This window comes from Squalius cephalus (genome assembly GCF_949319135.1).
Source record: "Squalius cephalus genome assembly, chromosome: 6".
NCBI classification, from domain to species: domain Eukaryota; kingdom Metazoa; phylum Chordata; class Actinopteri; order Cypriniformes; family Leuciscidae; genus Squalius; species Squalius cephalus.
Window position 1 is genome coordinate 43,796,370 of NC_137127.1, and position 12,873 is coordinate 43,809,242.

Here is a 12,873-nt window from a genome sequence, read left to right on the forward strand (position 1 = left end):
TGTATCGATCATGACGTTCAACCCAGTATAATAAAATCCAGTGAATAAATCTGATAAGTCCGATTTGAATCAACCAATTAATTGATAAAAAACAGCTCAAAAGAATGATTCATTAACTAATTCACAAGTGCAACCCACCCACTAAGCGAAATTAAGTTCAAAAGACGTCTTTTCAACGTCTTTGTCACAAAAGCGTAGGCCTACGTTGAAGAGACGTCCACTGCGGAGCCAGAATGAAAGTTTTTATGACGTCTGTTTTTGACGTGTTCTGCACATCCGATATAGACGTTCATGGAACCTCCGTACAAGGTTAAAAACTAGTTCAAATGTGGTCATTGTGGACATATTTTCAAACTCATTTAGACAATATGTTTCTGGACCAAATAAACACTCTCAGGATGCATTCAATTAGAACTCACGTTTATTTCAATGTAATTTCCATCTGTAATTGCAAAGCAACTCCCAGATAGTGTGTGTTTGTCCAAAAATCATGAAAATAAAAGATACCACGCACCCCTTTAGACAACTTAGCATCTATATTTGAAGTCACCATTGTAGTGGGCAGTGTTTGCTTTAGTTGGTCCCTGTACTTCTTGTGTTAGCTTTGCTTTGGCTGCTGTAGCTGTGTGTTTGTAACACACAATCAGGTGTTATGAGCTTGTTGATGATGATAAAATAATCACAAAACGAGCATCCAATGTTGTGTTTTTAATTTTGTGTATTTGGCAATTATAGAAAGATTATGAATCACAACAGTGACAATCAAAACAAAAAAGCATTGGAATCAGGGATGAGTTTTGTATAAAGCCACCCATCATGCATTGCAGCATGAAGCTTTTTTGTTTTGATTGTCACTGTTGTTGTGATTTATATGCAAAATCTTGATGTCTGTGTGTGACTACATGGTACACTTGCTCATATATCCACCTTCAGATAAGTGCAGTATTGGCACTAATAGCATTAAAATGATCAGTTTCACAAGGTTGGCAGCTATAAATGCCAAATAACACAAAATTAAAAACATCAACACCTGATCTCACTTGATGGCTTTCTTTACCACGACAATTGTGTTTTACAAACACACAGTTACAGCAGCCAAAGAAAAGCAAACACAAGAAGACCAAGATCCCAACTAAAGCAAACACTGATCATCATAATGGTGACTTCAACATCAACATCTAAACATCTGTTAATTCTCAATAAGAACTTCTGTATCTGACTGAAATAGTCAAAGGCTCAAAGCATCTGTATTTTATGTCTGTGGTTAAGAGCAGCATGAGTGGCTCAGTGGGAAACACTGTCTGAGTCAGAAAGTCTTTCCTTCAGATCTGGTTTCTCTCACGATCCACGGATGTGTGAATTACAGATGCTAAGTTGTCTAAAGTTTTTAAAGGTTCCATGAATGTCTATATCGGACGTGCAGAACACGTCAAAAAAAGACCTCATAAAAACTTTCATTCTGGCTCCTCAGTGGACGTCTTTTCAACGTACGCTTTTGTGACAAATATGTTGAAAAGCCGTTTTTTGAACATAACAGTAACATAGTGTCGGCCCAGATCCGGCCCACATCTGGTAGCTACATATGGATTTCATATGGATGTAAAATAATGACAAATGTTTTTGAAACAAAAAAGTCAAACAAGTTCAAAGTTTTGAAACAAAATTCAACATTTGACATCCGGGAACAGCAGGAATATCAGTAGATTGCCGATTGATGATCTCCATAGCTGTTAGTCGTCCTCACCAGCAGGAGGTGCAAGCGGCTGTAGACGAAGAAAACTAGGTGAGAGACTCATTCATTCATAAAAACGGATTTACAGAAATGGAGCAAGCGTGTATTTGTGATGATTATCAGGACCAGTAAATGGAAAAGCTGATAAAGACACAAAAGCTGTGTTTACATTGAAGTATTCACGGTTACTTTTGTACGTGTAAGTTTTGCACAGCTTTCTCTATCATGACCGAGATTATGTTATTCCCCGATGCTGATGTACAGATCAAACGTTAAATCTTGAGGTAGTAGACATATATTTCTCTTGTTGTTTAGTTTTCTTAACTTTATATTGCAAGCTGCTGCAGAACTGGCGATTCGCTCAATACTCACTCTCCAGGATTCCAGTAAAGCGAAATAAAATGGACCGAAAATGGTTGTATTTTTAAACAGAATGAACATTTTGGAAGTGAAATCTGAAAGGTGAATATGGATTATTGAATTTTTAATAATGAAAACGTGTGTGAAATGTTTTGAATTGAAATATTCACAGCTTAAATATACAACCATGTTGAATTTCAGCCCATAAAAATGCAAGCCCTAAAAATACAATGCATTAAAATGCAATGCATTTTTTTTTTCTAAGTAGTGCAATTCAACAAGCTTTTTTGTTTCAAAAACATTTGCCATTATTTTACTTCTATAATTTCACACGTATCAGATGTGGGCCGGATCTGGGCCGACACAATGTTGCTGTCTGGGAACTCACTCACTCACTCATCAGTGAATAAAGGCAAAAGGGAGTAAGGAGTCCGTGGAAATGTTTAGAGAAAAACGATGTAAAATAAATATATAAATAAACAATTTAGATTAAAATAAAAATGTATTATAATAAATAAATTAAACAAAGAATAAAAACTGATTAAAACAAAGAAATATAGGCCTATAATACGTACACTAATAGTACTGTCTATCTATAGCCTAAAAAATATATAATCATGTAACTTCATGAATCTAAATATTTTTTCAAATAATATTTAACACATTATTATACATAGCTGCCTTTTTAAGTTTTAGGATGCGGGTCCCTCACATGAGGATGGCCATATTGAGGGGCCTGTGGTTTCTAAAAGATTGTTATTCCACACCTGTGTTGGACAATATGATAATATAGGCCGTGAGTACCATTTTGAGGGATTAAACCGCATGGTGATTTTTGTGTAGGTATATGACCCTGTATTTGAAAAATGTGTGATAGCATTAGATTCAAGGTAGTTTTTAGTTACGGAGGACGATTTTCAAACATATGTCAAGAAAAAGGATAAATGAAATTTGTATAGGAGTTTGTATAAGAGTATTGAGTTTGTACAAATTTGTATTATTTGTATAGTATCAGAGCCTGAGGAAGCATGGTGTATGATACACTTGTCTTCTGGCATTCCCTTCTCCTTTTCCATGTTGAAGTGGATAGCACCACCACTAAGCCTGAAACAGCATAAAACATTTGATTATCACACCTCCTAAAAAAAGTACTTGCACAAAATTCTCAAGTAGAATTCCGTGAAAAAGTCCAAATCAGAAAAAGCATGGGATCAAAACACAAAACAAAACAGCCATATCACCATAAACTGTTGTTTAATAGAACGATTTTTTAAAACGATTTTCAACTCAAAGTTTCTCAGCGCCCCAGAGGCCTAGAAAGACACATCATTTTAAAGCCCCGACACTGCCTCTTCCAATGCAAAAAACAACCGTTTGGATTATTGAAGCATTTTTCTCTCTTGTAGTCACTGAACACCTTACCTTGAGATAGGATGATACAAGTGTTGATTTCTCATGAAAGCTACCATGGATCGGATGCTTATCACACATTTTCCAACACTAGAGATGTGTACCTTCATGAAAATCAAAAAGAAATTTAATCCCTCAAAATGGTACCGGTAGCCCAAATTTGGGGTCCCGTCTCATGGCCTAATACTTGCATTGTATGAAGATCCTTCTTTTGTGTTTCACTGAAAAAGTGACATGAAGAAAAAAAAAATTTAATTGTTATTTTTCAGTGGGGCCCATGAACTGTTTGGTTACCCATATTCTTCAAAATATCTTCTTTTGTGTTCAGCAGAAGAGAGAACTTAACACAGGTTTAAAACAACTTGAGGGTGAGTAAATGATGACAGAATTTCCATTTTTGTGTGGACTATCCCTTTAAGTCTGTGACCCGGAAGTGCGTTAACATCACCGGCAAATATACAGATTCCCTTCCGGCCTGTGAACCTAGGCTGCGAGCGTGGATTCTCATCTGTGCTCTTAAAATAATAAAATAATGAGTGTGCCGGCGTTTATTGACATAACGGAGGAGGACCAGGTATGTTTAAGTAATTCACAAGCAGTTTCGCGTCGTTACACACGCAATTCAGCCAAGTAATAGGCCTACGGTTTAATCATGCTTTCAGATGCTAACATCTGTTAGCCTTTAGCTGGTCTCGATACTTACAACGGACTGGTCCCGTTATTATCAATTTAACAGACAGAAGTAGATTTAAATTTGTGCATATTTATGATTCCTCATGTGTTTGAGTTGGCGTGGATATTTGGCTTTGTTGAGGCTGACACTCAGCATGATATTGTGAAGCATCAGCCACGAATCTGCTGTCTGACAACAGAAATCTCTCAACACACAAATATGACACAGTTCGTAACCTACTATGTCTTAAAGGGCTGGATGCTATTTTGGTTAGACATGTATGTGTTTCCTGATGTGATTTAATGTCTTAATTTTTGTTGTGTCATTCATTTGTAGGCGTCAGAGCTTCGGTCCTATCTGAAATCTAAAGGAGCTGAGATCTCTGAGGAGAATTCAGAAGGAGGCCTCCATGTTGATCTGGCACAGATCATTGAAGCCTGTGACGTCTGCCTCAAAGACGACGATAAAGGTATGAAATAGCTGAAGTTAGAGCTTTAAAGTCTACATGTAGAAGTATATCATTTAGAAGAACATTTGTCACCCGCTCTCTGTGTTCCTCTGCAGATGTTGAGAGTGTGATGAACAGCATTGTGTCCCTGTTGCTGATTCTGGAGACGGAGAAACAGGAAGCTCTCATTGAAAGTTTATGTGAGAAGCTGGTGAAGTTTCGTGAGGGGGAACGGCCCTCGCTCAGGATGCAGCTGTGAGTGCTTTTCACTTTAACTTGCAATCTCTATCTTTCTAGTCTTGTTCATTTGCTTCTTTTAAACTCTGTGTTCAGCTTGAGCAATCTGTTCCACGGTATGGATGAGAACACACCCGTGAGGCACACTGTGTACTGCAGTCTGATCAAAGTGGCAGCCACCTGCAACGCCATTGCGTTCATCCCTACAGAGCTGGACCAGGTACAGACATCAGCGTGATGCAGAACCGATCTGTGTTTTTCCTTTCCTTTGTTTTTCCTTAATCTACACAAGATGTTTGGGGGAATCTCACAAAGAACTATCAATAAACGTCCAGCTCATATTTCATCTCAAACTTAACACAAAAAGCAAGTAATTAAACCCCCTTTCCCCAGTTGTCAGGAGCCCACTGTAATAATGTGTATATTTAAATGCATTTGAACAATATGTTGTAGATTGTATCAATTTAATCGTTACGCCAGTAGTTGGCAACAAGTGAGTGTTAAAATATTTGTCATTGAATAGTTGATACAAAGATTTATTTGTCATTGATTCATTCATTGAACCCATTTTTTTTTTCTAAATAATTAATTCAAATTGATTAAATATTTTTTAAATAGACTGCTGCATTAACATAATCAGAATTATGGGAGAATCATGATCTCTATTAAAGGGTACATAACATGCACAGTTTCACCTAATCTCATGTTAATCTTGAGTACCTATAGAGTAGTAGTGCATCCTTAATATCTCAAAAAAGTGTTTAGTTTTATTATATTTAGAAAAGAAAAATACAGCTTTCCGATTCTCTCCGGAAAAAGCCGAGGTCCTGGAGGCGGAGCTATAGAGTCAAGCGGTAGTGCTTGATTTCCAGCAAAAGACAGAAATCTGATCCAGTTGTACTTACATGAATGGGGTCTTTTATCACTGGGACCGCTCCACGTTTTAATAGCAAACGATTTGCAAATCCAGCGTCGACCTGAGCCTTGTTAATAAAACATTCGTCACTGAAACGACCAGAACACACAACCGCACTTCCTACACTCCGTTGCTGCCCCGGAAAAACAAACTGCATCCACTGTTCCTGTAACACTGGGTTCTTTGGAAAACTGAACACGGTAAGCTTTCCCTCACATCCAAATACACACTTTTTTGGAGACATTCTTGAACAAATCCTATGCAGCGCTGCCGATGATTTCCTGTTGAAGCGCGTTGATGTGCGCGGTCTCGCTCTCCTCTAGTCGACGTGCGCGCGGGCGGCGGGCGAGCTTTTCCGAGATAAATGCTCATATAAGGAGTTCCACTCTTATCTACGTCATTAGATAAATGACCAGCCGATAAAAAAAACCAGCCGAAACTTGTACCAACCCGGAAGTAAGATTTTCAGCATAGAAATTCTCCGTTATTCGTCCAAAATATTTTTTTAAAACTTTGCCCATGTTTAGCATGAGAATCTATCTCTTTAACACTGTAAACAACTCTGAATACATGAAACACCATTGTACCCCCCCTTTAAAAAAAACGTGATTCTCATTTTATCCAGATTCGTGTAGCGTTAGTGTCCAGATGGGTGTGAATATTACAGTTAGGGGTGTGACGGTTAGTATATAACCATGAGGCCGACGGTTATTGTTGAACACCGTCATTAGATCTGTATAACCGCCAAAACCGTGTTATTAAAATATTTTTTACAAAAATTTTTTTATCATAGAGAATGTTTAAACACTAATTAAAAACAATTGTTAACAGTCTGTGTCATTAATGGTCTACGTCGTTTCCAACTGTATTTGATTCTTTGCCAAGTACCAACGCAAGTTTTGTTTTGTAAATCGTCAGACATGATTTTTACCACTTCATTAAGTTTTTCTTTGTAGAAAGCCTTTCTTTAAAGCGAATTTCGTTTTCTATAAATTGTATATTAATTTTAATAAATGTTTCATCAACCAATTGCATGTATTTAATAAATTAAAAGCAAATGACAATATAATAACTGTGACATGGAGGCGCCGGTGCGCCGCGTTCACTTGCATTGCATTGAAGTTGCGGATGAAATAATACCCCATCCGCGTATCTCTATCGATAACAACATTGAACACTACACAAATATTAATTGTATTTTTTTTTATTTAGGCGATCAAATAGCTAGTCAGTGTCTGCTCGTTTATTCAGTTGTCCTATAACAGACGAACGACCAGACGAACGACGATTATGTTACGAACCGTCACATTTGACTCACGTCATAACCGTCATCACCAATTCTGAAACCGGCACACCCCTAGTTCCACAGTGTTGGTGTAATTATTCCTGACAATAAAAAGTAAAATCGTGAAGCTTGATTGGTGTTTTGTGTCGTATGCAGGTGCGGAAGTGGATCACAGACTGGAATCTGAATACAGAGAAGAAACACACTCTGCTCCGCCTGGTGTATGAAGCGCTGGTCGACTGCAAGAAGAGGTACGTGTTGAAGAAGCACCTGCTCTCGAACATTTCAGGTCAGGGATTGTGTGTTTTGCTCATTTGGCCTTTTTCTTGTCTCTTTCAGTGAAGCTGCAGCCAAAGTAATGGTGGAGTTGCTGGGCAGTTACACAGAGGACAATGCTTCCCAAGCTCGAGTGGATGCACACAGGTAAGACTTTCTCTTTTCACTTCCACCGTTTCATTCGCTAAGAGAATAACACATGCGGCCTGCTCTCCCAGGTGCATCGTCCGTGCCCTGAAAGACCCAAACACCTATCTGTTCGACCATCTCCTGATTTTGAAACCGGTGCGTTTCCTGGAGGGAGAACTCATCCATGATGTAAGAAAAGACAATTTTTTTAATACATATTTAAATCGTTATATGTGTAGAAAGCCTCTGGAGTAAATGCCTTTTTCTCCTTCCAGCTCCTCACTATCTTTGTCAGCGCAAAGCTTGCCGCGTATGTGAAGTTTTACCAGAGCAACAAAGACTTCATTGAGTCTCTCGGTGAGTACAGTCTGAAGGGCTTTACAGTCATAACCATGATGACACTCTTAACACTAGATGCGATTCGGCGCGATAAATCATAGTTTTTGTCCTAACAAGCCACGTCAGTGAAACACAACGATTTTATTTTATAAACGGTTTCTATTTCGGCGACGGTCACGGCTGGAACAACAACATATAAAGTATGGCGATCTCAGATCATGTTTATGTGCTTAAAGTTTCTAATGCGAGTTTGAGTATCATTTTGCATGACCTTTTATAGCCACACTGAAAGCGACAATGGATAATTCAACTCAGATCTTGAAAATAAAGGAAACAAGAACTGTCAAACTCAGTCAACTCTGTATGAACAAACAAGTCTATTCCATGACACAGACTGTTTCAGTCACCCAGTAATGTTAAAATGGTTATTATTTATCAAGAATGTATTTATGAGGATTTCCATATTTTCTGACCTTTCTGACTCGCTTGAATGATGTAAATCTGAGTTAAAAGTGGTTGGGTGGGGCTGGTTACTGTATTATAATTTAAATCGCGAAGTTAACAGGAATAGTAATGAAAACAATTACAACTAATAACATGCATACATTGTAATATATTATGATTAAATACTCTTTTTTTATTTTATTTTTTTTATACTAAATTTAAATACTACTTTTTTTAAGTATTGCAATACTATGATATTTCTTCATTAATTTGATCAAATAAAGAATATTTTTAATAATTTTTGGGGGCAGTAATATTAATTTTAGAATGGTTCTATAATAATCAAATTTTACACTTATTATAAATTATTTATTTTTGTTAAATTTATTGGTTTTAAGGAGTGTTCATATTTAAAATAACATTTAATAAAATGTCATTTCTGTCCGTCACTGCTCCTCTTTAATTTGTTTTTAAATGCACTGGACTGTTCAGGCACGCACACGCGTCTGGAGTCTGTGTTGCTGTTGTGTCGCTGGACTGGTGGAATTTGAGTCTCAGCAGTTTCAGTTCTTTTAAAAGGCAAACCTTAATTAGAGCAAAATCCTCCCTGCCATTGACCAGCGACAGCCAACTCAGACCAGTCCTGATGAAGTGTTGATCTAACAGTGAGAGCCCGCCGCACCTCCCTCTGAACCCTGAAGGAAAAGCCTCATTGACCTTCTACTCATTTTGATTATTTTATAATTAATATAAACAGATTTTCTGTTGAGAGGGTGAAACGATTTACAGTCAACGTCAGCAGTAAACTTAAAAAAAAAATCTCCAGTTGATTGATTACATTAAGACTTGCAGACAAGTTTTCTGAAATGGTATGTTTAAATATGCATTATCTGATTAAATATGCATCAATTTGAATACGGTTCCAGAACAGATATCTGAATACTGGATAAAGCCAGGGTTTTTAAAAAAATATTTTTCACTCCATAAATTAGGGAATATTGTCAACACATTTTTCATGTTTTCAGGAATAGAATTTTTGTATAAAATCAAGCATATGAAGCAAACCTCTGTTAAAACTGTAAAGTTTGGTGTAAGTGCTGCTGAAATGGAGATTTATGGCTCAGTGCAGGAGAAAAAAACACTTTAAAGATATGTATTGCAGTTGAAATCTACAGATGCAAATAGATAAAGTACAATAAAATAAAAACAAATGGATTTTGTATGTTTTCTTTTCCACTAGTCTGAAACATGTTATGAAAAGCCAAATAGCCCAAAATGTAAATTTGTTTTCTCCATCAGAAGCTTTGTGAACGATCTAATTTAATCACCAACAGTCAAATATTGTTTATTAAAAGACTACTGATTGTAGTCATTGCCTATTAAAAATATCATAAATATTCAGTCAATATAGAGTTTAATTTACAGTTACTCATAATGCAAAAATGGCAAGAGAATGTTAGTCATTTTTTGTAACAATATTAAAAACAACTGTTACTAAGAAGTGCTAACCTGCACTTCTGGAAGGGTAACAATTACGCTTATTTTCGTCAGTTACGGCTCGTTAGATCTAGCATTCTGCCCGCTTTGAATCAGACACAGAGATAAAGTAGTGCGTGAGATTACATTTATTTCAATGAACGATTACAGCATTTAATTGTCGAGGGAGAGAGAAAGAGAGAGACCTGCGTCTGTTCAGCGTCTCTCCCCTCGTTGCTGAAAAATACAATGTAGTGTTTCAGTAGCGAAGCTATTTTATTAATAAAAGTCATGGTGCATTTACTTCAGGCGTCTGTTAATGCATCTTCATTTTCTTTGCTCGTGGCAGAAGTTTTCAACTTTTCAAGCGCCAACGCAGGCGTCAGCCAATCGGATCGTCTTTATGCAAATACCCTAGCATGTTGCAGTCCAAGCTGGAAGTAATGGACTGGCTGGCGTGGAATGGATTGGCTGTTGTGACTATTACGGTCGCGTCAGCGCCAAGCTTGAGTGCAGTGTCACAGAGCAGCGTTGATGACAAGTTTCTGTGCTCCTGAATGTTTCTGTCTGTGCGCAGCGTGATTTCTGTGTGCGCTTCAATGAAAACAGTGCATTAATATAGAATGGTGATTAAACTAACTGCACACCTTCCAGCCAATCAGAATTGAGTATTCAGACAGACCATGGTACTGTGCTTTAAGGATCAAACTACTGAGTACTGAATGCTTGGTGTTGTGTTTTCAGGTTTGTCTCATGAGCAGAACATGGCAAAAATGAGGCTGTTGACGTTCATGGGCATGGCGGTAGAGATGAAGGAGATCTTATTTGACACCATGCAGCAGGAGCTGCAGATCGGTGCTGAAGATGTGGAGGCCTTCGTCATTGACGGTATGTAAAATGAATGTTAAAAAAAGCTTGTTATTGGACAAAAACACACACACTTTTATACATATTGTGTTTTTCTGTAAATTTCTAGCTGTTCGAACCAAAATGGTCTATTGCAAGATCGACCAGACACAGCGGAAGGTTGTGGTGAGGTAAGTCGGTACCTTCTTTCAGTTTCAAACAAGTTGAAAACACACTCAAAACAGGGGTTCTCAATTCCAGTCCTTATAAATAGTTTAATAAAACATTTATTTTCATATAAAAAATATTAGGGCATATGATGCTATTTTAAAAAGTCATTATTTTGTTTATTGAATGTCATAGAATAGGTTAACATGCTTTGATGGTTTCACATGCCGTACATTATTGCAGCTGCACTTTTCCCAGTCTGTCTGAAACAGCTGATTTCTATAAAGCCCCTCCTTCTGAAAAGCACAGAGTGCTCTGATTGGCCAGCTGACCCAGTGCGTTGTGATTGGCCAAACACCTCGAGCATGTTTAGAAATTTAACGCCACTTACCATAACCGTGAGTTTTAGCTTCCAATGCTTCTAAAGCAACTGTAAACAGTTAATAATGTTGTATTATCAGTTCTAACCCTGTAAATGCGGAAGCGTGTCCCAAAAACATCATTGGCCAACTATGAACAAAAGTTCCATTGAATTGTGTTGTAACAACAATGCTTGCAGCCACAGTTGGCTTTGGGAAATGTACCCCAGATCCATCGGTACCAACATTGGAACGCCACAACATGACAACAACACTACATTTGACTGAAGCTGATGTCACATTGTGATGTAGACATTCCCGGAAGTAATATCTGGTCTTTAAACAGGTCGTCTAGCAGTGTAAGAAGAAATCCCTTTTGTGGGAGCTTTGTTACTTTGCAGATACACGCTAAAAGGAAAACATTAAAAAGCATTATCGCATAGTTAAGCACTTTAAATATGACGATTTATATGAATTAATTTAATAGTAATTTAATGCTTATATTCCAGGACTGGAATTGAGAAGCACTGCTGTAAAGGAATAAGTTGTATTGGTCCGCAGCAGGTGTAGTCCTGATGTGATTGTGCTTCTGTCTCTCCTCCTGCAGCCACAGCACACACCGCACCTTTGGCAAACAGCAGTGGCAGCAGCTCTTCGACACACTGAGCTCCTGGAAACAGAATCTGGCTACCGTGAAGAGCAGCCTTCAGACGCTCTCTCCCACTGCCTGACACGGCAGCTTCAGTTTTATATACATCTAATAAAAGACTCATGAAGACCATTTTTGATTGTGCACCGTTTTTTCTTTTAATCAGTGATGTATAAAGGATAATGGGCAGTCAGATGGTCATCGTTGTAAAACGAACCCCTTCATGCTCCATGGAGCTTTTATCACTCTGACAGGGTTTATTTATCATTTTGACCAGCTGAATGAACATCCCTCTTATCACATGGCTACTCATCAAATGAGTAAGAGGACATGCAATATTGATTTGGTAATAAAAAATACAGATCCTTTTAGGTGAGTTGTGCACAAATGTTTAGCATTCAGTGTTATGGGTTTGTTCAAGTCCCTTAAATATGAGCAACAGGAATATTAAACCACTAAATGACCTTTTTATTAACCATTAACCATCAGGAATACACCTTGGCTGCATCCAAAATGCCATTCTTCTCTATGATATAATATGCGACAAACAGGATGTGAAAATGGTGTGCAAATAGTGTTTATAAATCAGCCGAAAAAAACCTACTACTTCCGGACAGTGTGCATCTGATGGACACTTTACTATCCCGTGAGGCCACGGGAGAGGATTTGTGAACTGTAGTTGGTCACATGGCAATGACAACATGATGAATGTAGTATGTCCGGATTGATACTACAATCATTCATAGAAGATACTTTTGTCTTTAAAGTTGGTATAAAATGAAAGTTGCAATAGTTTTTTATTTGCTATTGTGATGTTTATCTGAGTGAAACCGCTTCCTGAACAAGAAAAAATGTCCATGGGGAATTGATTGGATGGTTGTGGTTTGCTATTGGTCGATCTTGTGAGTGACAGGTTGTCCCGCCCTCACTCCAGTAAACGTAATCAGAGAAGAGATGTCACTGCAAGAGGGAGAAGATAATTTTATTAAAGATTACAATTACAAGGGATATGAATAAATAAAATTAAAAAAACAATGATGTGCACAGATAAATCATTTATAATAAATACTGCAATATTTCATAAAAAAACAAGAATTGTCAGTTTTGATTTCTTTGTGACTTTAAT

The 12,873-nt window shown here is 37.5% G+C and overlaps 1 protein-coding gene across 1 annotated transcript; it reads left to right on the forward strand.

Moving 5' to 3' along the window:
- The first annotated feature begins 3,943 nt into the window (after positions 1-3,943).
- eif3m (eukaryotic translation initiation factor 3, subunit M) lies at positions 3,944-11,879 on the forward strand. The gene is made up of 11 exons (XM_079874442.1): positions 3,944-4,076; positions 4,512-4,644; positions 4,740-4,878; positions 4,957-5,080; positions 7,218-7,312; positions 7,401-7,484; positions 7,556-7,655; positions 7,742-7,823; positions 10,470-10,613; positions 10,702-10,762; positions 11,706-11,879. Exons 1-11 carry the CDS (start codon positions 4,035-4,037, stop codon positions 11,827-11,829), a joined length of 1,128 nt encoding a protein of 375 aa, XP_079730568.1. The 5' UTR covers positions 3,944-4,034; the 3' UTR covers positions 11,830-11,879.
- The last annotated feature ends 994 nt before the right edge of the window (positions 11,880-12,873 follow it).

Bases quoted from the DNA above. Each gene is read 5' to 3' on its own strand.
- eif3m (XM_079874442.1), top strand. From the start codon at position 4,035: ATGAGTGTGCCGGCGTTTATTGACATAACGGAGGAGGACCAG. The intron at 4,879-4,956 runs GTGAGTGCTTTT...CTCTGTGTTCAG, and splicing joins CCCTCGCTCAGGATGCAGCT to CTTGAGCAATCTGTTCCACG. The intron at 7,824-10,469 runs GTGAGTACAGTC...TTGTGTTTTCAG, and splicing joins AGACTTCATTGAGTCTCTCG to GTTTGTCTCATGAGCAGAAC.